We start from the raw sequence: 26,071 nt of genomic DNA, 5'->3' as shown, positions 1-26,071 counted from the left end.
AGGTGCCTATTATGTTGTGGAATATTAAACAAACATAATAAATGTAACAAGAATGTATAATTTTCTTACTTAAATGTAAAAACAGAATAGTTATCCATTCATAAAACAAATATATAACTCATATAGTTTACCACCCGCAAGTAGTTCCAAACCTGTGAGTTTCTTCTTTATTCTGTTGAGCACAAAAGAAGACTTTCCTATTTTCCTCCCCAAGCAGGAAAAACAAATCCTATAGAAGTCTACGATTACATGTTTTCCCAGCTTTCTTCGAAATAACTTCTTTTGTGTTTAACAAGAATGCAGCCAAGTCAGACATGTTTAGAAGAGTGAAGGGTGAGCAAATTTTGACAGGTATTTTACCTCAGTTTTAAAAGAACAATATATTTAACAAGACTGAGCACTTTAAATGGCTTATAAATTACGTAATAATTGGCTTTATTATTCTATATGGCTTACATTATACTTTCGGGCAACACAATGCGTTTTCTTTGCGCAAGGTGCTGAGGCGCACTACGCACATCACGCGTCGCGTCGAACGCACAAACTTAGTCTCTGATTGGTCGACAGGTATTCAACGTCAAGACTGCGTTCAACCCTTCGGGACGGTTCGCTCAACGGGTGAAGATGTGCTCTGAGCTGCGCGTCAGTGAAGCGCTCCAGAAGTTCTGCCACGGAAACAAGGTAAGCTAACGCCTTTCTAATGGATATACACCTGTCGTTAAGCTTGAATCGACTTTACTTTTTAAGTTAAGTGTGTGAATATAAATTATCCAACGCTGTCGTTGTGCTATTGGGTCTTGCGTAAAATATATGACGTGTCTTGATCGATAGACTGAGATAAAGCTACAAAAGTAGCCTATATATTTACATAGTTTTTAATGTGAGAGAAGTACTCTCTGGTTGATTTTGAGGGATTACCGAAACTATTTTCAAATGAATGGTGGAACACAATTTAACTTAATTAACTAAAGTTAGTTAATGTATAGGTTCATTAAGATACTTATGGTTCCATTGCGTTTATAATGTTAATGCATTATAACAGTACAATTCAACAAAAAACAAACTGAAAGCACATGAATCCCGAGACAGCTGTGCTTTTACCATCGCAAACAGGACTACACCACATTATCCTGTTTATTAAATTCAATTACAAGTTCAAGAAGTCAACTGATAAACTCTTGAAGCTCTAAAGGGCTCATTGTGGTTAAATTGGCATGAACAGAAGAAACAAATGGCCAAAAGTGCGACTTAAAGTTGATATGTAAAATATAGGCCTGCTGCTTTTCAAAAACTGCAGTTTGCCTCTTAAGAACTTATTAAATTTAATTCACCCTAATGCAATTTGCAATGAAGAGCTTCATTTGATGAGCCAAAACGTCTTCAGTCAGACACAGGATTCAGGATGTGGAATTACAGCAACAAATATTGCCAATCAATCAGCATGTTAAACCCTTTACTGATGAGCTAAATATGTTTTATTTTCTCTCATTCTACCAAATGCTTAATCATAATTGCAGACTTCACATTAAAGAACTTGCATTTCAGTTACCCATGCTTATTAAGCTCCTAACCAGTGTAAAGTATTTAAATCTCATTGCTATTTCATTGTCATGGCTGTTTGTATAATGTTATTAGGCTGCCTTTGTCATTTCTTTAAGGCTTGTTTTGATCAAGGTGTAACCCAGAGTAAATAGTGTCTCAGTGAGCTGTTTTCAAATATTTGCAGAGCTAACTTGACATGCTGGTGTCTTAAGCAATAAATACAGTCATATGGTCTTGTAAGGAACTTTTTTAAAGACAAATGCACACAGTGTGTGTGTGTGTTTGTAGCTACATAGATATAATCTTATAATGTTAATAGAACATATTAAGTCCATTTTCCTGACATTACCCCTAAGTGGGATCAGCATTATGCAATTTCAGTTCAATAGCAAACTTAATAATTTTCCATAAATGTGCTCGATCTAAAGGTCTGCCCCTTCTCATGGTCAACTGACAGTGCCGTCACATGTTTTGTCTAATCTCAGCGCTCTCAAAACAGGCCCACACTAAACCTCATTGTGCACATATTTGATTCGAAATTACAGCAAATTCAGTGTACAAATTAGGTTACATCTGTCCTTTCCATTAAAGAAATGAGTGAGTTATGGCCTAATGATTATTTTGTGCCTTATAGAAAAGTCACTTGATTTGAAAGAGATTAATGAAGAATCTAAGAGGTTTTAATGTGCTGGTTGCAGGTGCCATAAATGCGCATGATGATTATTCAGGAGTGGCATTAGAAAGCAGTGCGGAGTTTAAGTATTAGAGTCTCGAACTGTGAGAGAAACAAACAGCCATCATGATTGACCTGAGTCATCTGTCCGAGGAGGAGCAGGAGATGATCATGAAGGTTTTAAAGAGGGATGCAGAGCTGAAGAAAGCTGAGGAGGATCGAATCAAGTAAGACACCAGTAGCTCTTCAGCATTTTTGCAGTGACATTTACATTACACTAAACTCAACTCACTCAGTTTCAATTTACTAGAACTTCATCTCTGTTATGCTGCTTTGACACAATGGACATTAAAAATGCTATGGAAATAAAGATGAATTGAACTGAACCAGCAGATCCAAAACAAGCTACTATTTGTAGCCTAAATTGATCTCCTTTGTACTGTGGATGGCTAATTGATATGAAATAAATCATGCAGTAACAGCAGTGTGATATATTTTATCTAATTGAATCAGTTTTAGGTATGATCCAGGCATCAAATTAAAGGGATAGTTCACCCAAAAATGGAAATTTACCCACTATTTACTCTCCCTCAAGTGTTTTTAAACCGCTTACTTGTTTCAAACACAAAATATATTCGGAATAAATCTGTAAAACTTGTAAGCACTGACTTATACAAAAAACAACCACTATAATAGTTAATGGTTGGTTTCCAGCTTTCTTTAAAGTATCTTATTTTGGGCTTAACAGATGAAAGAAACTCTTAGGTTTTGAAACATGTAAATGATGACAAAATTATGACATAATTTTTTTTTTTTTATTAAACTATCCTAACTTGGATGATTAAAAAAAGAATAATAAAAAAAATTACAATACGATACAAATTTAAATACAATATTAATACATAAGAAAAATATTAAATACAAAAAAAAGGAAAAATCAAGAAAAGCAAAATTTCTAAACATTTTGTAGAATTTTTGTTCGTTGTATTTTTATTATGTTTTATTAAATTAAATTTTATATATATATATATATATATATATATATATATATATATATATATATATATATATATATAATTTTTTTATTATTTTTTTCATATATATGTTTTTTACATACATATATATGTATAAATAAATGCTTCTTCAAAATATTTTTACTCTAAAACACGGCTTTAAATGAACTCATATAAGCTAAATTGTCATTAAAGGATACGTTCATTTAGTCAAACGTGACAGAACAGATATTTAGTATTACAAAAATTCTTTCTTGAGCAATAATAATATGTCAAATTATTATCGTTTCTCCTGATTATGTGCAACCTTGGGTAGAATAACGTTCAAACTACAAAATATCTGGCTATTACAACAATCAATTCAGATTATTATGTGTTTGACTATGACACAACATCTCAGAACATGTTGCCTCCCAATTAATCATCACTTGGCATCTTTAATAACATGAGGGATGTCATTGAGAATGTGAAACTAGTGACTGACTTCAGGAAGCAAGAGTAAAAACAAAAAATAGCTACTCTTATTTTTTGAAATAATAGGAATATTAAAAGTGAACGTTACACATCAGACCAGTGTCATCATCTTCTGCATCGTATACACAGCTTTATTAAAAGCGGTGTATAGCAGAGCTTCAGTGGTCCTATTCAGTGATGTGATGGAGCTTGTCATGGAGGACTGAAAAAAAGTAAAGAAAGAAACATTCTAGATTTTCTGTTGTGAAGAGTCCCTAATGTGGCATCGGCACACTATAAAAAGGTAAAGCAATTGGTTCTTGTATCACAAAGGCTATTGTCACTCACAGTTAGGCATGGGACGAAGGTATACCGCGGTTAGGAAAAGTCAAGATTTTAAAACCAGCAACATTTTTTGCTATACCGTTCATATGTACAATTTTTTATTTACATTTTTTGTTTTGTTTTTTAGGACAACAGTATCTCCAGCAGAAAAGATATCCAAAATTGCCATTTTAAATGGTAAAGAAATCTGTGTTTTTGAAACTAATGAAGACAGCGGAAGTCAATAATTCATTCGCTTCAAAATTAAAGATTTCTTCACCATTAAAAATGGCATTTTTGGATATCTTTTCTGCTGGAGATATTGTACTGGAGATAATGAAAATATATTGTGTTCAAAGGGGAAAGTTTTTTTTTAACCACACATTTAAAAAGCACATATTTTAGAGCAGTAATCACAATATGTGAAACCTAATCTTTTTTTCCAAGATTATCATACTGTCAGAATCCTATACCGGCCCATGCCTACTCACAGATCATCACAATACATCTTTACTAAACAAATGGCCAAAATTAGGCTGATACCATGTAGTAACTTCTCAAACTCATTTAAAAACTTCAACCAAGCTCAGACTTTTGCACATGCACATAACAACGCACATTTTTACTCGTACCCAATAAAATTCACCAAAACACAACATTAAAAACAGGAAACACGAACGCCTTCTCCACCAAATTATTTGTTCTCGTGTTTAATGCTTTGAAAGGAGACTGGAAGTCTACATGAAAGGAAGAATGCAGAATCTGGCCATGTCTGCGTGATTTCCCTGTGTTCAGTCTCAACCCTACTCAACCTTCTATAAAAGGATTAAGTCTACCCTTGTGGAATAATTGTCTTGGCCTTTTCACATGACCAACATAGTTTCCCCTCCTTCAAAAGCAAAGATGTGTTCCAGCGGTTGTTTCCAAACCCATGATTTTAATCAAACCATTTTGAAAGTCACTGCAAACGCTCACATTGTCTTTATTAAGGTTGTTTTGAAATTTGAAGTATTTGAACAGCTCTCAAACAAGTCACAGTATAATTATTAGCTTCGTCCTCTTGTTTTTTCTTTAATCATTAGTAACCTTATCACTTTACAGGCTACAGCTACTGGGAATATTAAGACCCTGCTAACACCTAGTAGTAGAATTTTAAGAAGAAGGTTCTTTCGGTTTAATCACAATTGAATAACGCTTAAAATAACTGCACATGGTGGGGCTGCATGATATTGGAAGAATTGAAAAAAAAAAAGTATATTATATAAAAGATTTCTAATCAGCCAATTACAAGGCAGCAACTCAATGCATTTTAGACATGTAGACATGGTCAAAAAGATCTGCTGCAGCTTAAACCGAGCATCAGAACTGGGAAAATTGTAATTTAAGTGACTTTGATTGTGGCATGGTTATTGGTGCCTGATGGGCTGGTCTGAGTGTTTCAGAAACTTTTGATCTACTGGGATTTTCATGCACAACCATCTCTAGGCTAAATAGTAAATATCCAGTGAGCGGCAGTTCTGTGAGCGCAAATATCTTGTTGATGCCAAAGGTAAGAGGAGAATGGCCAGACTGGTTCCAGCTGCGATAGAAAGGCATCAGTAACTCAAATAACCACTTATTACAATGGAGGTATGCAGAAGAGCATCTCTGAACGCAAAACACGTCAAACCTTGAGGCAGATGGGCTACAGCAGCCGAAGACCACACCTGGTCCCACTGCTGTCAGCTAGGAACAGGAAATTGAGGCTACAGCAAAATTAGCCAATACAAGATTGGAAAAGTGTTGCCTGGTCTTGATGAGTCTTGATTTCTGCTGCAACATTTGGATAGTAGTGTCAGAATTTGTCAACAACATGAAAGCATGGATCCATTCTGCCTTGTATCAATGATTCAGGCTGGTGGTGATGGTGTGATGGTGTGGGCAATATATTCTTGGCACACTTTGGGCCCATTAGTAGCAATTGAGCATAATGTAAACGCCACAGCCTACTGAGTATTGTTGCTGACCATGTCCATCTCTTTATGACCATCTTCTGCTGACTACTTTCAGCAGGATTAAAGACACAACTTGTTAGGTAGACACATGTGTTATGAACTCCATGTCATTCGCACCGTGCAGCGATAATTACCCTAGATTTGTGCGTTTGCTTTGATTTTCTGTAATTTACTTAATATTGTGTTTGGTGTGAAACCAGCATTAAAAATGAATTATTTGCTTTCACCTGGCTCAGATGATTTTTATCTATAGTTGACACAGCATATTCAGGGTGTCTGAAGGGTCTTAAAGTCTTAAACGGTATTGAATTTCAAGAAAAAATAATGGGCCTCAAAAAGTCTAAAATTCACTAAATTTGGTCTTGTAGATCTTAAATAATTATAAACAGATCTTAATTTTCCTACGTCAATGGACACATATACAATCACCAACATCTCATTAGAACTTTTAACAAAACTCAATACAATAACTCTATTTACCAATATGGTTTAGTTATCATGCTTATAATAATATTTGTTTAAAAGTTCTCTGTGTATTTATAGGCCATATACAGTATGGTAAGGACAGATTTTTTTAGATAAGTGGTGTTGAAAATGCATACAGCTAGGAGTTGCTTGTTTTGACTATTTATTTACATAACTAATTATAATATAATATCCTGTATAAGTCTGAAATTTAATTCACAATGGTCTTAAAAAAGGTCTTTAAATTTAACTTTGTAATACCTGCAGAAACCCTGATATTTTACGATGTTTTTCAGATCAGAATTTCACACCGTGAGATATACATAGAGCAGACAGTAAATAAGATAAACAACAAAAGACTCTTTTGTTTGTTTAATAAAAGAACAAAGTATAGACCTGTTCTGAAGGAAAGAACTTTAAATGCTTTTTGATCTGGTGCTATATAAAGCAAATAAAATTAAATAACTTGACTTTCAGGGGGGCTGAGGCACCCTCCTCATACAACAGTAGAGAAAACACTAAGATATGGTTTAAGACTGGCATCTAAAATAGTTCAGTTGGTTTGAAGCTGTAATAAAAATAAGTATTAAGCAAAGCACACTCTAACCATTACTTACAGTAAAAAAGCAAACCTACAGCAATCATTCAAAGTATTAGTTTCTGCTCTGATATCTGATAAAACACCAAACATTGTATTTCTGTATCATTTTATAATGTTTTTATCATATACATGCACCCACAGATCCCTAAAGATTATTAAAGAGATTAAAACATCAGGTATTAATGGAAGTGCATCTCCCTAATCTACTTGTAATCCAGTTGACTAAAACACACCTTAATTGCAGGATTACATATGAAGCAACCGTTATGGGATTTGGTATTGGCAAAGCAAACATAGTAAGCAATGCTCTGTACAAGCCAATGAAAGAAGAGCTTGTCTCCACTCTTTGGTCATAAGGCATGCTATTGATTTAAGGGGCTCTAACAAAAGCAGTGTAACATAATAAAGCAATAAAGTGCAATGAGGTACAGACAGTTGGAAAGCTCAGTTTATGATCGTAACACTGTACGCTGACACATTTGTACATAAAGACTTCTGTGAGCAAACAACTAATGCAGTGGATGTTCTTGACTACAGATAATAAACTCATTTGTGGCATATGGAATGCTTGGTATTTGTATAGTTCAGGTGAGACTATATTAGGTTAGATGCATTTTGCAACTACACTTCTTTCTTCTTTTTGAAACTCTCACTTGATTCCCAGACATCTGCAGAAAGCCATCCCAGAGGAAGACAGACGAAAGTACATGTCAGGAGAATGGTTTTACGAGGTGAAGTCACAAAGACACCAGGACAGGATCCATGGCTCTGATATCATCATGGCATCGATGAAGCAAAGAAAACCCTCAGTTGTTGGTGAGACTGTGTGCAATTCTTGGGCTATTTAGATTATAGGATTTGACAACAAAAAAAAAAAGGATCTGACACAAAACACAAAAACCAGAACCAGGTCAGATTGTTTTTCATATCCATTCTGAGCCACTTCCAAATATGCAATTATATTTAATGCATATCAGATAACCATACATCCAACTTGGCTGTAAACATTCGGTAGAGCTACACATCGATGAATTTGCTCTTCAGTGTTTGGACTCTCAGTAATGACTTTAAACCACACTGAACTGAGCTAAACTGAACTGAACTTAAACACTAAAAACTGAACTACCCTGATCCAGTTACTATGACCATTTATGTGAAGCTGCTTTGACACAATCTACATTGTAAAAGTGCTATACAAATAAAGCTGAACTGAATTGAATTGAATAAACAATTCAGTTTCATATTCAATTTACCTTGGTTTTGGTGATTAAAGAAATGGTAAATCTCAAAATGGATGAAATTTGGTAAATGGATGATCACACCTGTAGCAAACACATGCCAGAAAGTGAAATGTGCTATTAGAAAGAAATGTTGTACCCACTCCTTCTCAACAAACTAGTGGACTAGTGCACTCTTGCCTTCCAGATCGGATCACAGATCTGAAAACTTTAAAGATATAATCATGATTATTAAAAAATATTTTGTTTTGTCTACTTAATTAAAATTTGTTGCACTTTCACCAACTTTTGAGAAGATTAATTAACGAAAGTCCATCTAGAAGGGTCAATCTTTGGGTGGGAGATTCTTATAAACACAGACATCGGATGGTTAAGTGGTTAAGTGTAAACAGGAGTGGAGCAAAAATTGGATGTGGTTGAAAGATCAGATGTATTCATTATTAATATTTGCAGTGTAAACAAAGCCTTCAATGCAATTAAATGCAAGAATATAAACAGCACGACTTATCAGTGAACATCTCTTATGTAGAGTATTTAACCAAGTCGTGGGGCGGCAGATCAAGGAGCATCAGCAGGAAGGACAGTGAAGGCATCATGACGTCACCTAAAATAACACGGACTGCTGAGTCCTCAGAGCACCTTAAGGAGAGGTAATGCTAAAATATGGTAATTATACACATTATATGTGAACAAATGTGATATATTCATCCAGTAGCTTTGTATTAACAACTTAGAACAGCAAGATTAATATCTGTACACGCTTGCCAGAACTCTTTGGTTTGCACTGTGTGTGCAACCTCCACCTCTCTCAGGTGCTTGTGTGTTTAATAGGCGTGGTGTCACATGATTTCAAGATCTTTATGACTCCACAAGGGTCAACATAGGAGTTTGTATGTCATACCTTTAAAGTCTGTGAAGGTTTAATTGATCCTGTTCGTTGCAGGATGTCTGTTAGAACTTAATTTCAAGAAATGTTGACTGTGTTTGTTAAAAATGCACAAAATTAGAATGCTTCTGTTTGTTTTAAAATCAGGGAAAATGGTGACACATTAGAGGTCCAGCAGGAAAAACTAAACATAGGAATGCGATCGCCATCCAAGGTAAGGTGCTCATAAAAACATACAATTGTATCTCAGGCCCCATCCACAGAACAATAGTTGATTTAGGTTAATCTGCAAAAGTGTGTACTGTTTCACCCTTTTGTTTATATGCCACTTCAATTGTCTTTGCACACAAAGAAACTTTTTGGACAACAATCTATAGTTTGGAAAAAACACTGCTCATGTGTAGCCATGTAGATAGGCACAACAGTACTTTTTGGAAACACAGACGTTCCACTTATCCAAAAGAGGAAAGAAGAACCCTGCAAGTTAAACTAATCTTACCAAAAGGATGTCGGATTACAGAGCTGTGTTTGTGCTGCTAAGTTTACTAACACTATTCAGATGCCCTAGTTTTCAAGATTTTTTTGTGATTTATTTGCAATAAAAATGACTGATTTTATGGTGGTAATTCCCAGAAATTTGCGGTCAATTTTGCGATTTAAAAAAGGAAAAGAAAATACATTTAAAAAATAAAAAAATATATATATACAGTTGAAGTCAGAATTGTTAGCCCCCCTGTTTAATTTTTTCCCCAATTTCTGTTTAACAGAGAATTTTTTTTTTAAATTAAAAACTGCTTTTATTCTAGTTGAAATAAAACAAATAAGACTTTCTTCAGAAGAAAAAATATTATCAGACATACTGTGACACTAATAATAAGTCTGACTTTAACTGTGTGTGTGTGTGTATATATTTATAATTTACCATATTAGGTAGCCTATTATGTTAGGTGTGCAATCTGACGCAATGGCAATGATCCATCTTAAACGGTAGGGATTAAGCCAAAGGAAGGTTGTATAACTTTTATATTTATTCACAATCTTACGTTCTCTCAAATTTCACTCCTCGGAGCATCTGACATGTACTTTGCTCTGGACATGCATTAGGACTTCCCCTACAGTAATGCACCTAAAACACAGATTGCTGTAAAAATCGTCAAAAGCAGGGAAGCATTTTCATTTGTCAATGGCAGGGAAAGCCTAAAATGACATCATATATTGATTTTATGTAAACCATAATACCAGCCATACATGTACAAATAATACATACAAAGCACAAATAATGCCATTCAATTGGGTCTCGTCTACCGTCCGTGATTCTTGAACCATTCTCCATCATTGCAAGCTGCTTGCTGTTCTGTCTGTTCCATTGCTCTGTTTGTTAGAGGTTTCCCACTTTCTTTTGCAGTATGAAGCATGTCAAACACACAAAACGCCCAATTCATGCCACAGGATGTCTAATCGCATCTTTGCATTGACTTCACATGTAAATTATTTGCGGTTCATCTGCATCTGTTTACAGCCTGCAAAACAGCCCCCCACCCCATGTAATGTAATGGACTGTAAGGGCACAAGTGATACTAATTTTAAATATAATTTGATTAAATGGTTTGCAATTGGAGGTTTGATGAGATCATTTATTTTTGCAATTCTTTTGCATTTAATTAAGGATTAAGTAAGGACTAGGGGGTCTGAATATTACAACAAAACTTGGTAAAACTTTATCAACTAGATGATTAACATAGATGCATTAATAGCTACCTGCATCAAATATTTTTTGATATGTGTGTGTTCGGGATCACCTTGTTGATGTGAGTTTTTATAATCTGCAAAAGAAAAAAAACACAAACTTTGCTATGTGGATGTAGAGAAATTCTAGCAAAATATAGCAAACAAACTGGTGAAATGTCATTTCCAAGGCCAATTAAGGACAAATAAAATTTTGATTGTAGTGTACATGATCAGTAAATTTCTTTATGTTTAACTTTGCCTTTTTTACCTGGTTCCAGCCAAGACACAACCCGTTCAACAGTGTTCCAATAGAGCTTGATTTTGAGGAGACTGATCTCCACTATACCTCACGTCCTGGACTCAGGAAATCTTTAGACAGGGGCTCTGATTCACAAGGTTATTGTGGCAACTTGTTCACTTGTGTTCAGAAATTTGGTATGTTTTGTGTTCTCCCATGCTTACAGTTCTCTCATTTGCAGATAATCATCAGAAAGCAAGTCACAGTCAAGTGAACAGTGAGGTTTCTAATGCAGTACACAACAAACCTCCGGGTCAAAAGCCCGTACCCAAGAAGAGGACCAAAATCAACAAACCCCAGAGCTCTGTCTCAGACACTGCCAGCTCGGTGTCCACCCAGAGCATATCCAGCCAGAATATATTTGCCACAGCAGACTCCAGTATCAGGTCTCCACCACCAAGAGGTATCCCAAAACACAGCTTCAATGAGCCCACTCTTAAGAGCCAACTGCGACAACCAGTTGTTTCCCTCAGCAATGTTCACAAAAACAGCATTCAAGAAAAGGATTCAGAAGAATCTAAACTTGCTCTGGGACGTACAGAAGAATCAAGCCACAAAACTGAAAACAAAGAGAAATGTAGTACCTCTTCACCAATAAAGTTGCCCAAGTCACGTTTACCAGTGAGAGCCTCATCACAACTGATAAACATGCCACAAGGGTTACAAGAGAAGCCAAAGATACAACCACGTCTCAGTTTGAACTCAATCACAAGACCAGATGATAGCAGGAAAGTGGAAGAAGTTATAAAACAAAGAGGAGAATCAAACAGTTGCCTTCCACAGTCACCAAGTATGGAAGTAGAGAGACAAAACATTTCTGTTGAAATGCATCATCCTGTTGAGAATGCAGTGTTTGCATTCAGTGACAACTCTAAAAAGCCACTCAATGAGATTACTACCCCTCAACTCACACATCACATGTCTGAGAATGTGGAAAATCAGATGGCTCCATTTCCAAAATTGGAGACAATGAAAACGGAAGAGAAAATTAAGAAAACTACCACTGGTATGATCTATATTTTTCTGAAAATTGTAAGATTTGTTAAAAGATTAATTCATCCAAAAATGACAATTATGTAATTTACTTACAGAATGACTTTGTCATTAAAACCTATAAGACAAATTCGTTTGCAGAAAACTAACATTACAAACAACCGGCTTGAAATCTGAGTCAATTCAGTGATAAATACAAGTACACTGGGACTCAAAGGAACGTTAACACTTAAAGCCATGATCAACCCCCCAATTTTTTTTTTTACAGTATTTACTCTCCTTCAAATTAAACTAAATTTAGGATTAAATTACTGTTTAAAATTTTTCATGCTTAGATTTGTCTTTGGTCATTGTCAAATGCTATACTATCTGTTTCACAGATGAACACTTCCCCAGAGCCCTCAACATAACAGAAACATTCAACATGACAAATGCCTCAACTGACTATGAGACTGAAAGCAGCCCTCTTGCTTTCAATATCAAGCAAAAGACTAGTAGCCAAGAAGATCCCAAATCAGAAGTCATGACAGATGAACATATCACTACACCTACTGATGAACAAGGTGATTCCATTGCCAAAGTTCTTGAATGGTTCAGCAGGAGCTCAGACAGCAGTGATAGGCTGGATATAGACAGCAATGTTCAGGACATGGAGGAGGACTCAAAGTTTGAAGACTTGGACTTTGATGATGGCGTTGACCACACAGTCAAACCAAGAAGTAACGTGTACTTAATCATGCCACGACAAAGTGAAGGTCCTTCAGAAGTCAATACAATATTTTTAGAACAGGCAGATTGGAGAAAGGAACAGAGTGTTGATGAACCTTCCCAAAATCCTCGAAAAGAAAGGAAAACATCTGAATCTACATTTTATAAAGAATCTCTAATCAAAAAGCCTTCTGTTGACTCTGCTCTTACTGCTAACATTGTCAATCCAGAGGTCCCAGTGGTGAATATTTCTGTAAGCAGAAAAGTTCAAAATGAGAACAAAGTAGAGGCTTTGATCAAGAAAGAGGACAAGAGTGAAGTCAAACTGGCTGACATCAGTCAGCAAAAAGAAAGATCAGATGCCGAAGAGAACCAGCGACCAAAAATTGCTAATTTGAAATCATTCTGGGAGAAAGAAAATATTGGTCCAAAGATTCTGATTGGCAAATCTGGTGCACCTGCTAAAAATGAAGAAATCATCCCTAGTGACTTAGCCAAAAGGTCCACTGAAGAAATAGAGGACCATTGGAGAAGTGAACCAAACTTGAAAGTAATGTCTCCAGGTCTTCAGAAAATAGAGACGGTTTGGAAAAATGTAGACATTGAGGATGTAGGGACTGCAACCCAAGTACCCATTATAATCAATGAATCAAAACCATTGATATATGCTAATCAGAAGACTGACAAGATAGTTGCAAACTCCACTTTAGATAAAAAATGTACTACTTCATGTTTGAAATCATCTTCACCAGCGCTTGACAGTGGGTCCCTGGAAGGAAGTCATGATGATGATAGTGCTGGAGGCACCGTTAGCATCAACAGTAGTGATGCAGACCACTCAGCTCAAAAAGAATTAGAAACAAAATCAAAAACTGCTCAAAAGACAAGTCAAGGTCCTTCTGTTAAGCAGAATTCCCAGCAAGAGAACATGGCAGAAAGGATCAAGCAACTAAGGTCCTTCTGGGAGAAAGAATCTAGAACATCAGTAGCAGCTAAAAATAGATCAACCACTACTACTACTCGACTGAACCAAAGATTTACAAAATCAGAGTTTGATCTCAGAACAATTGGCACTGAGTTTGATGATGGTGATGAAGATGATGTTGAGGACATTACTTCTGCCAGAGGTAGACTGTCTCCCAATTTCTCTGGGCATCTACTACGGAAGGATAAGACAGTTGTGATGGATGGTATGACCACTTCACAGTTTAAGAACCTCCGTGATTTCTGGGGAGGATCCCCTGTAAAAACTGGAGAAAGGTCACCAGTCCTTGATAGTGGAAACCATAGATCTTCGAGTCCACAAAGTCCAAATGAGAGAGCCAATGTCAAAGATTTTGTAAATGAAAGCCAGAATAGCAAAACATCATCGTCAGCAAAAATGAAAGCATTCCAGTCTCCCTCAAAAAAGAAGATTATGTCAAGACAAGAATCAGGACCAAAACCTGATCAGTCACAAGGGGTCTCAGGTGAAACAATCACTCATGGACTATCTCATTCTCTTCAGCCACAGAAAGGCTCAAAAACCACAATGGTACCTAAATCTCAGACTGGTCAAGAGTCACGATCTCAGCAGGGTAGAAGAAGTATCAAAGGTAATTTAAATGGAAAAGCAAATGCCATGCGGCGTGCAACCAGCATGTTTTCAGTGAATGCTACGGGAGAGGAACAAAACCAGGACTTGCATTTTCAATCTAAGAAGGTTCAGAGTCCCAACCTGCAGCAAGTAAAAAAGGCACCAGATACTAGTCTTACACAATCCAGGAAAGTTCAGGAAGCTAGCTATACCCTGCCAAAAACATCCCCAGAAATATCTTGGAGAGACAGAGACAAAAACAGTCAAAGAAGAACATCTCGTACCTCAGAAGATTCTGACTCTCAACCACTTGCAAGATCCTACATTCCACGGGACTACCAGCATTACCTTGGAATCTCAGAGGACAAGAGTATGTACACTCCACCTCCAGTTGCAGAGCAGGTTGATGATTTTATCTGCACGTCATTCACATCCTCTCCAGAGACAAACCACAGCTGTAAGTGTCCCCCAGTGAAAACCAGTACTCCAGTACATGGCTCCCCTGACCTCCAGACCAGGAGTGGGAGTCTGGGACACCACTTAACCACACAAACAGATGGAAATATTATTAAGGGGATTCAAAACCGTGAGTTTGAGGCTTTTCTTATCATATCCTCCAGTTCTTTTTGTAATTGTGATTGCTTAGAAAAATAATACAGCTCTACGCTTTAAAACACAGATTTCAAAAAAGGTCCAAATAAGGAATACACATGCATTTTGTGAACTGCTAACATGGCTTAAAAGAATTTAACCAGAGGTGTTCAAACTTGGTTCTGGAGGGTCGGCATAGTTTTGCTACACATTCCTTCAGTACACCTGCATGGAAGTTTCTAGTATACCTAGAAAGAGCTTGATTAGCTGGTTAAAGAGACCAAAAAATCCCAATGCTAATTTACTGGCATTTTAGGCATGTGTAATTTAATTAGTGCTGTAATAGAATTTTCCCTTTCACATGTGTCCAATCAAATAAATGTAAGTGCTCACATTGCACAATGTCTCACGAAAAGGGAAAACAAAGCCAGCAACACTTCTTGCATTTTGTAACTGCCACTTTCCAATCTTGTAGGTGAAAATGAAAGTCTCATTCAGAAAGCTTTGAAAAGAGCCTCATCTAGACCTGTATACCATAAGAGCATGGAAGACATCAGCAGTATTGCAAGTGAGCATCAATCCTCTACACCATGACACTTAAAATTATATTGTTTCTATTGATTTTCAGTTTAAATTATGATACGCATACAGTCTCTGTCTAAAGGCCAATCCATACTGCACTAAGAGATCACTAGTAGAGATGGGTCATTCTTGAACGATTAGTTTATTTTTAACCAATCTTTTGTATGACTCGAGAACGATGAGTCCTCTCAGGGAGTGATTCATTTATTTGTGCATACACAAATTTGTTCCGGTGGAGTAGAAGATAAGCTTCTTTTTGAGTCTTCTACCGGGTTCGAGTCATTCGTTTTATCACATGAAAGACAGAAGTCAATCAAGTGCAGTCAGAGCCAGAAAAAGATTTGTTTGTTCATTTCTCGAGTCCTCTGTTTGAGTCGTTTATTCATCACGTGAAAGACAGAAGCCAATCATATGCATTTAGAGCCGGAAAAAGATTTGATCTGTTCATTTCTCGAGTCCTTGGGTTTGAGTCATCTGTTTACATGCTGTCATATGATGAACGAACGACTCAAAAACCAGAAGACTTGAAAGTAATCATGGCTTCTTTCGGCACAGGCTGTGTGCATTGGTTAAGTTTATATAGAACGGTCAGTGTGACGTGAGCAAACTACTCAAATTTGCAGACCTGTAAGAACAGGTGATCGGACATAACCAAAGACAAAAGAGCAAGTAAACAATAAATGATTATTTTCACTTTCTTATGGCATTTTAGTTATGATTTGTTTGTAGTGTAATCAACGTTTGGTGTAATTGTAAATGAGTTTGAAAGCAACTCGTCATATTTAATACATTTTAATATTTTGGCAAATTGAACGAAATGACTCGAAAAAGATCTGTTCATCTCAATAAATGAGACTCAAAGGTCAGAGTCAGTAAAATGATCCAAACCTCCCATCACTAATCACTAGTAGGGCTGCACAATATAATGAAATAATTGAAAAATCTCAAATGTTGATGTCTTGATTTACATATCGCAATGGTTAGCAATAAATGTATGATTTAATACAGGGATCTTTGTGTGCCTGCCTCTAGCACACCATCTGAATGACTTTTCAAGACCTAGCAAACAATAAGACATGTGACTCTACTCTGTTTGAAATGTTGTTTGAAAGGTTGTAGTGGTGATATTCATTTAATTTATTTCGTTTGTTTACAATGTTAAAATCATTGGTTTCTTTTAACCAACAGTTGTAGTGATGGTTTTTCTCCAACCTGAAATACTATAAAACATACCAGCTTTTAAAATATCGTATTGCATATCGAATATCACATTATTTAGCATGCTATCGCTTATCGCATTTTTCTTTAATATTGTTTAGCCCTACTTTTCAGTAATTATAGAACCTGACAACTGCCAACTTAGCATATTCAAACAGTAAACAGTCCAACAAACACTGGCATGGCTAATACACTTATCTGGCAACATCTAACCAAGTGCTGCTATTGCTGTGTGATGTGGCCTATGGCATGTTCATCACAATGGTTCTTCGAGAGTAAAGCACCTTATTGTTTTGGTCCATGGAGAGTTCAGGTGACAAAAGCATCTGTCCTACTTTCCCCATGTGTTGTCATTGTATTCTCTTCCCTAAGGACAAGACCAAAAACTAAAGCAAACAGACGACTACATGCATGACAACTATGATGGCAAGTCTCAAACTGAATATGTTCATATGTTCATATGTCTCATATGTTTATATGCTGCTTTAGTTACATTTTAAGACATTATTCTGGTAATCTGGCAACAGATTTGCACATGAATCCCTCTTGTTTTCTTATTTAAGCCTCTAGCACACATCTCCAGACTTCCTTCTCCACCGCAGATCCAGAGCACATGAAGAAACTCAGCAAATCAGTGCCCTCATTCCTGGAAAAAGAAGTTAGTTGATTTGTCATGTTGGGCCTGTTTACATCTGGACACATCATGCATTTTCTCTGATCGGATTACTGTTTGATATGTGAAAGTGGTTTAATTTACATTTGGCCGTATAAATGCGTCTCCACTAAATGTATATAAAATCAATTTTGTTTGCTATATGCAAGTTTAAATAGGTTGAATAAAACAGTGTTTCTCAACCACGTTCCTGGAGGACCAGCAGCACTGCATGTTTTGGATGTCTCCTTTATGGTCACACCCATCACAGGTCTTTCAGTCTGCTAATGAGCTGAATCTGATGATCTGAATCAGGCGTGTTTGGTGAAGGAGACATGTGCTGCATCCCAATTTGCATACTATACGTCCTAAATAGTATTCAAAAATAGAATTAGTATATGTTAAATCGTAGTATGTTGAAAAGCGTATGCCATGGTACAGTATATATGGTTTATGGTTTACTGTTTCCGGTAAAAATTAGAAGTGTAGAACCATCCATACTCTAACCACTGATATTGCCCACAATACATTGCGTGTTGGATGTAAATTTCATTAGAACTACAAAACTGGGTGAAAAGTGTAAATAAACTACAAACAAAGCGTATGTGTGAGACCAACCATTAAGTAGAGAGGCTTCAGTAAAGATGTTTGTATGCCTGTTAATGTAGTGGCAATTTTCTTTAAGGAGGCTCTCTCAGTGCTAAAGAAGACAAAGTCTTACCTAAAGTGTCTTTTAAAGTTTAATTCTATGCAAAGAAGGTCACACGATCATACATCAACGACAGTTTCTGCAGAGAGTGAGACACAGAAACAGAGTGCGTTCTCTCTTTATCTAGTTTTTAATACCCACAAGGTCATCAGTGACATACAGGATGAATCACAGTTACATCAGTACTCAACTTCATTTTTGACTATCTACATTTCAGCCTTACATCCCGTCAGAACATGTAGCTTGTTAAATCACCATGTACTAATCCAGATCTTGTCTGGTGATAAACAAATGTTAAAGTGGTCACACTTGGTCTAACTTAAACAGCACATTCATGTAAGAATAAAAGAACAGATATTTTATAATGGATATAAAATGAATTTCCACCTCAGGTAACTAATATCTGGCCAACTGGAACATGTTTCAATTATATTTCATCTGCAACAACAATACTGACCTTATACAAAGACATTGTTGGACATTAAAGTCTGAATGCATAATTATCCATAGACCTGAGGAGATTTCTCTACAGGAAAGACTCATGAATGGCAGATTATCTGCTGCTTCTTCAATCAGGTAGGAAATTAAATATGACAGAAATGTAATTGATGTGTATATTGATGATTGACAGGGCTCATAACTAAGCAACATAACAATCTTTTAACGAGGAATTAGTATCTCCCAAAGCTAGCATACTCTTCTGTTACACACGCAAAAGTGTATACTTTCCTTGACAAAAAATTACATACTTTTAGGGCATAGTATAAGTTTGCGAATTGAGATGCAGCAATGTAAAATGTGCAGAGCTGGTGGTCGTCCAGGAAAGTGGTTGAGAAACACTGGACTAAAGAATCATTTGTTCTTTGTACTAATTTTCAGTAAAACTAGAAAAAGGTACCTATGTGGTTTCGGATGATTTTTTTTCTGTTTTATCTGGAATGCATCCTTGACCACCTAATTTGAGCTTTCATATTTCATTTTCATATTTCATTAGTCTATAATGCTTTCAGAAGGCATTTACACCTACCATCTTCCAAATCGGACAACTATCCACTCAAAGAAAACACATGAAAGCACCAAGTGTGAAAAGCCCCTTAATCTTTTAACTGCCTTCTCTAATAAATGGTTGACCATATTTTGACTGTTTTAAATAATGACTGTTAAAGTCGTTTAAAGAATGACACTGCATTGTTGGTTTACAAAAGAAATCAACCAAACATAATCCTGGTGCACTACTACACTTGATTTTGTTTTTTTTTGTAAAAAAAAACAACAACAACAAGAAAACATGTTAAATAAGAATCTTAAATATTTTATGGCATAGTTCAAAAAATAAAGATGGTTTAGCATTCAAAGATGTTTTATTTTGATTATGTTTTTAAATAATTTAGATTTTTCATAGTATATGTGTTAATTCTGGTACTTTTCCCGTAAACCAACATATTTGGTAGAGGTTGATAGTTTATACATGATGAGATGTGTTTAATAAAAAATGCATTGAGTGTGTTAACTCACAACATTAGGGGTTAAGAAATGCAATCCAAACATTGTTTTCTTGGTAGGGCAGTTGAAATCAATGGGTTGATTTACAATAAACAGTCCTTTTTTTTTTAGAGTGATGGAGGAGAGAGTGACTCGGAGAGCAGTTCTCGTGGCAGTGTTCCAAAGTGGAATAACAGACAGTTCACTAACCTCAGCAACTACTCTGGCTCCACATCTCTGTCATCCGTATGTTCATATACTCTATATGTTACATAGTGACTATATACCAAGTCCATGCAAAATACCATCAGAAAAAATAGTACAGCAGTTGTCAACCCTACTACTGGGGACCCAATGTTATGAAGAGGTTCACTTCAACTCTAGCCAAACACACAAGTGCATTACATTGTGACTGTTGAATCAGTTTTTTTATGAATATGGGTTTATAATAAGGCTTTTATGACAGAAATTATTACACTACTACGTCTGGCATATGTTCATGTGTACAACCAACTGATTCGTTGCCATTCACATAACTTCTCTCTAGGCATTAATGGAATAGTGAAGTGCCCATTTAATGAGATTTTAGACATACAACGTGGCTGAAATAATGTTTTTACCTACTATATAGTATAGAAGTAGACATATAAGGATGCAGGGTGGGTCTCCATAAGCACGGTTGAGTAGTTCTTATATAGTCTACACTTCATACTCGTGTACAAATATAACCTGTCAGCTATTTCACCTCTTTTTAAATCATCATGACTCACATTCACAAACATTCACATTTTATTTCCGTAATCAGACAAATCCATGGTAATACAGGATATTGAATGAGGAAAGAAGTAGAGAGATCTTATATTTAATCTCGATTGAAGATAAGCATGTTTTTCTTACGCGGATGAAATGTTCGCAACTAAGCACACAGGTGTACTGGGAGTGGTTCAATACTGTATTTTCATCACTTTCAGGTTAGCGGGAGTGTTGCGAGTGTGTACACCAGTGACTACAACAGTGTCGACGTTCAAGGGAGCATCCAGTTTTCACTAAACTACGTGCACAAGTTGCGGGAGTTCCACATCTTTGTTGTACAGTGCCAGAATCTGGCTGCGGTAGACGCAAAGAGGAACAGATCTGATCCGTAAGACTTAAAACTAACTACCACCCACCTGTCGTGGACAGTATTTTTAATTCATTACTGAACTCATTCATTCATTCATTCATTCATTCATTCATTTTCCTTTCGGCTTAGTCCCTTCATTAATCTGGGGTCACCACAGCGGAATAAACTGCCAACGTATCCAGCATATGTTTTATGCAGCGGATTTTACTACTGTACTAAAGTACATATTTTTATCAGAGTATATTTAATTCTAGGACACTTTTACTTCACTAAAATCCAAAATTAAATAGTGTCTTTCAGTTTCTAAAATGTAGCTGAATAAAAAGCTATTATTAAGCATAGTAATTGAAGTTGAGAGATGAGATAATGATGTTTAATTTGTGAACAATCTTAACTTTATCCATTTACCTGTTAAATCAGTTCACAAATTGCTTTGTGTTTATTAATTAATTCGTGAATTGAACTGACATTTGTTCAGAAGTCAACAATACACTGATTCAAGTGATCCATTCAGAATCTCAGGTGAAAGATTTACTTATTTTACAAATTGATCTTAGGTCAGTGTTTGAATGTGTGCAAAATAAACATTCATCAGTAAGTAATTTTACTTTAATTAAGTCAATTAAAAAATCCAATACTTTTTGTGTGAAAGTAATATTGAAAAGGAGAACGTTACGCTTCTATTAGAGTAATAATTTATTGGAGTATCTCTACTTTTACTCCAGTGCCTGATTTGTATACTTCTTCCACCAGCATTTTTACAAAGTGCTTTGTTTTGTAGGTATGTGAAGAGTTACCTCATACCTGATCCTGCTAATTTGGGAAAAAGAAAAACTGCAGTGAAGAAGAAAACACTGAATCCTACATACAATGAGATTCTTAGGGTAAGGAAACCACTGACGGAATAAGTTTTCTATTTATTTTTTCACACTGTGCAAAATCCCGGGTTGTGATCGTTCTAAACCCCTACCTTTAACACCAGGTAATGGAACCAGGCCCACAGCCAGCCTAGTGAAAGGGGGTTCTTTTTCTCTAAAAGTGGACCTTTTTTGCATGTTTTCCCCCACATTTTATACTTGATTAAGCAGTTTAAAAACAGCATTTTGGTGATATTTTATTAAATATTTTGTGCTGGATTAGCTTGTCCTCTAGAATCATGTGCATGCTTTTTAAAGTACCAAACTAATGAGTGTTTTGTCAAATGGCTTACTAAGATCATGTGCACATTTTACTTCCACCACATACAACTTCCCCAAGAGGTAGATATATGGTGAAATTCAATAATGCAATATGCTGTGATAATTATTATGCACAATATTGATAACAATTAAAGTTTTAGAGTGCTTTTTAAACATATTCAGATTGTATTAGTGGTTGTTCATCACAGTACCACATGCTTAAATATTTAATAGGTGATTTATATTCAAACACACATTATTATTCAAATATTTTTATATTACATGGCATGCAAAACTCTTACTTAGGCTTTTTGTTCGTTAACACGTGTTTTATGCTTAAAAAATGTGTTTTAAAATAAGTTTGCACTTTACCTGTGCTTGATTTTCTCAAGGTCAGAATTTATTTTATTTAAATTAATTTTGTCTTAAAACTAATAAATAGACCCGCCCTGTTTCATCTGGAATGCATCCCAGACCACCAGACCAAGTTGTCAGAGCGATCTGATTTATATCCGAATAAAACGAATGAAGTTACCAATGTAAACAGCCTCACAAACACAGACGTGACAGGATTAGCGCCTTTTGCTGTGAAGTGACCAGCTGACGGCTGAGGGCTCTGCTTGGTATTAAAGCCTCCATTGGAGTTATTAAAAAAAATTAAGGCAAAAATAGGGAATGGGAGGTCATGGGACAAATCAATAATGTCTAATATGCTGGACGTCCTGGCTAAGTTAGTGGCCAGTTAGTCTAGAACCTCATGGTAGCAACAGATTCTCATCTTTTAGGAAGTAAGTAACATTAGCCTTAACTGTTTGGCAGTCTTTCTAACATATGTTCAATACTTTGTGACAATGACGCTGCTACATGCTTTCTCTTCCATTTCTTCTTTTCGTTTCGATCCATATCGTTACTCAGTATAGATGACAATGTCGCAATCAAATGTTACCGCTCAGTGGGTTGTCATGTCACTTGCATTACATTATTGTGGCCTTGTGGCTCTATGGGATTGGACTGGCCATAGTGATTTAAAATGACAGTTTATTATCACCACCCGAACTTACTGGACCTAATTTAAAATTTGTCTTAAAGTAATGAGTTACACTGAGTTTCTACAACTGACCCTTGGCAATTTATGAACAGTGTGAAATGTGAAAATAAATGTAAAAAGCCCTATACTGTATGTATAGTGTACTTTCAGCCTTTGCTATAATGGTGGAATACTAAGCTTTAATACGTAACCTGAGAAATGTTCACTTGATGAATAAATATGACTATTGTAGCTATATCGATCATGAAAAGTTCGTAATAATCTCATTTTACCATTTAATGCATACAGTACAGAGTCCGCATGGAGTATCTGACATCCCAGGTTCTCAACCTTTCAGCGTGGCACAATGACATGTTTGGTCGTAACAGCTTCCTGGGTGAGATAGAACTTGACCTCTCTACGTGGGATTTTAATGACACAGAGAGGAAGCTTTTGCCCCTTAAACCAAGGGTACAGTATTGATTTGTTTATAATTTCTATTACATGGCACTTGTGATGCATAACATTTCCAAACTGATTGCTTGATCTGACAGTGATTGTTGTCCATTGTAGAATATAGTAGTCAAAATTGCATATGACAGAATTATTTGAGAGAGAAATATTATGTAGTTTAAACCTGCCATAACTCTAATGCTACTTCCTGATTTGCAAACTCAAACATTTAAATAACAGTTATGTTTGGGGGGATAATGTTTAGTCTATTTATGCAGACAAGACACAAATATGTAATAATACAAGTAAAGTGTCTCTCATTATTGACTTTATGTGGAGAAAGAAAGATTATACATGGCTTAAAGGCACAATATGTAAGATTGTTTTTCATTAAAATACACAAAACCCAAAACAGTGTTTTATATTTTGCTGACTTACGTACTTAAATTGTCCCAAATATTTTGACGAATGTTCAAATATAGAAAAAAAGTGCAATTTTAACTAGTGACACAGAATATGTTGTAAGTTGTCATGCTACTGAGCATCATACACCCTCAATGTCCAGTTTAGTTTTACAGAAAACAGGGAAACACCAAAGACACTTGAATATGTCATGCATTTTAATAGACTACACAGAGCCCTATAAAATATTAATACTGTATGTAAAACAGGGCTGCTTTTTTACTCCAAGAACCCAAAGTGGTTTAGTTTTGAATAATTTAGCTCATCCATGAAGTGCTGTAGGATGTAATGAAGACCACAACCCCCATGATTCCACACTCTGCAAACTACACCTTTGTTTGTTGTGAATACACTCCCTCTAGTGGCGGAAATTACATACTGTGCCTTTAAACAACTCCAGTAAAGGCTGGAATTTACCAGGACATCAATAAATCTGTCAGTCCAACTGAAATTATCTGTAGACTTGCCATGATTTTCAGCTATGATTTTCATTTTTGGTTTGATTATTCCAATAAGCCATTTTGTTTTGATTCCAGAACCTCTTTATTCAGACCACAAACAGCCTCCAACCATCAGACTTAAAAGGCCAGATGAGATTGGCCATACGTTTCCTGCCTCAGATCTCCCACTGTAAGTCTACACCCTTTTACAGTCACTTACAGTACAGTTGACATATATACTGAAAGATTAGGTTACAGATAAAGCCAAACATCAAAGATCTGTCAGTTGATCTGTGTGAACTTTTCTTTTGAAACAGCAAAGAACGTCCCTGGCTCTGGCGAAGTGCATATCTGGGTCAAAGATTGCAAGAATCTCCCTCTTATCAGAAGCCCAACTATTGACCCCTATGTAAAATGGTAATAATAAAAACAACATTGTGTTACATTATGATTGTATTGTGTTTCTTGTTAAAACAGCTCACTAAATAATTGTTTATTTTGCACAGTTTTGTACTCCCCGACACCAGCAAAAAGAGCCGCCAGAAGACTCGGGTGCTGAAGAGGACAACCAATCCGATATTTAATCACACTATGGTTTATGATGGCTTCAGGGCAGAGGACCTGAAAGAGGCCTGTGTGGAACTTACCGTTTGGGACCGGGATCGTCTAGCCAGTCACTCACTCGGAGGCCTGAGACTCGGCATGGGCACAGGTGCAGTCCAGTGTTAGGGTCTTCATCTGTTCAGAAAAACACATGGATAGTTGACAAATAGGCAGTAATTTTTTTGGTAAAACACATATATGCGTAGTTTGAAATCTGATGTTTGACAAAATGTAAAACAACACAAGTCACTAACTTTATCAATTCTTTTCCAGTTTTTTTTTATTTCTTTTTTTAACTGTACTTTTAATACATAGTATGGTGTGACTGTAAAAATTAATACAAAACTTATAAATAATCATTACTGATAACTCATTAATAATATACAAATAGCTTGAGAGCAATTTATCTTCATTGTTGGACACTTATCTTCATATAGTGCTATTTATTTTATATGAATCATGTATAGTATTTTTTTTCCCATAACTTGTGGGACTTATTGGACATTTTCAATAAATAGGGGTGTCATGTCAAAAGACAACAAAATTTAATTTTACAGTGGTTACTAAAAAGTTAAATATGTAAAACATTCTGAGACAAAAACTTAACATGCACATCATTGACTTCATTTAGTCAAAGGATCTTAAAGGTCTGGTAAAGTGCTTTAAACTATGCATTTTTATTCGATGTTTGACGTAATGTCAACCGAAACATGAGGGTGGGACATAACCTGCGTCCCAAACAGCACACTATGCAGTCATGTACTATGTACTTGTGCACTTACACACTCAACAGCATATGATATGTATGTAGTGTCGTCCTAAATGGAACACTAATGTTTTTTTACTAAGTGGAAATTCAAACGTTTCCCTGATGATGTTTAATGGTTGCCAAATCAGTGAAATAAAATGACCAAACTGTCAAATAATACCTGCCATGAATATAACCGCATTCACCATTGAGAGGCACTATAATCACTCTCGTAGGAGAATTTCGCTTTCACCATCCAAAATAAATTAAGTTATCCAACATGTACGCTCGATAGCTACACCCGTTCCGCT

General features: G+C 35.9%; 1 protein-coding gene across 1 annotated transcript in view; it reads left to right on the top strand.

The window, feature by feature from the left end:
- The first annotated feature begins 620 nt into the window (after positions 1–620).
- sytl2b (synaptotagmin-like 2b) overlaps positions 621–26,071 on the top strand; it is a 27,696-nt gene continuing 2,245 nt past the window's right edge. The window contains exons 1-18 of the mRNA XM_696185.11: positions 621–681; positions 2,241–2,442; positions 7,730–7,881; positions 8,833–8,953; positions 9,337–9,403; positions 11,196–11,313; positions 11,397–12,221; positions 12,589–15,078; positions 15,559–15,651; positions 17,256–17,309; positions 17,447–17,541; positions 19,859–19,972; positions 20,698–20,867; positions 21,631–21,733; positions 23,364–23,525; positions 24,506–24,599; positions 24,727–24,826; positions 24,916–25,121. Of these exons, the coding sequence (XP_701277.6) occupies positions 2,342–2,442; positions 7,730–7,881; positions 8,833–8,953; positions 9,337–9,403; positions 11,196–11,313; positions 11,397–12,221; positions 12,589–15,078; positions 15,559–15,651; positions 17,256–17,309; positions 17,447–17,541; positions 19,859–19,972; positions 20,698–20,867; positions 21,631–21,733; positions 23,364–23,525; positions 24,506–24,599; positions 24,727–24,826; positions 24,916–25,121 (5,065 nt within the window). The 5' untranslated portion in view covers positions 621–681; positions 2,241–2,341. The remainder of the gene's footprint in view (positions 682–2,240; positions 2,443–7,729; positions 7,882–8,832; positions 8,954–9,336; positions 9,404–11,195; positions 11,314–11,396; positions 12,222–12,588; positions 15,079–15,558; positions 15,652–17,255; positions 17,310–17,446; positions 17,542–19,858; positions 19,973–20,697; positions 20,868–21,630; positions 21,734–23,363; positions 23,526–24,505; positions 24,600–24,726; positions 24,827–24,915; positions 25,122–26,071) is intronic.

The sequence above is a fragment of the Danio rerio genome, chromosome 15 (genome assembly GCF_049306965.1).
Source record: "Danio rerio strain Tuebingen ecotype United States chromosome 15, GRCz12tu, whole genome shotgun sequence".
Classification (NCBI taxonomy): Eukaryota; Metazoa; Chordata; class Actinopteri; order Cypriniformes; family Danionidae; genus Danio; species Danio rerio.
Note: the sequence above shows the minus strand (reverse complement) of the source record. Positions and strands in the feature narration are given on the sequence as shown.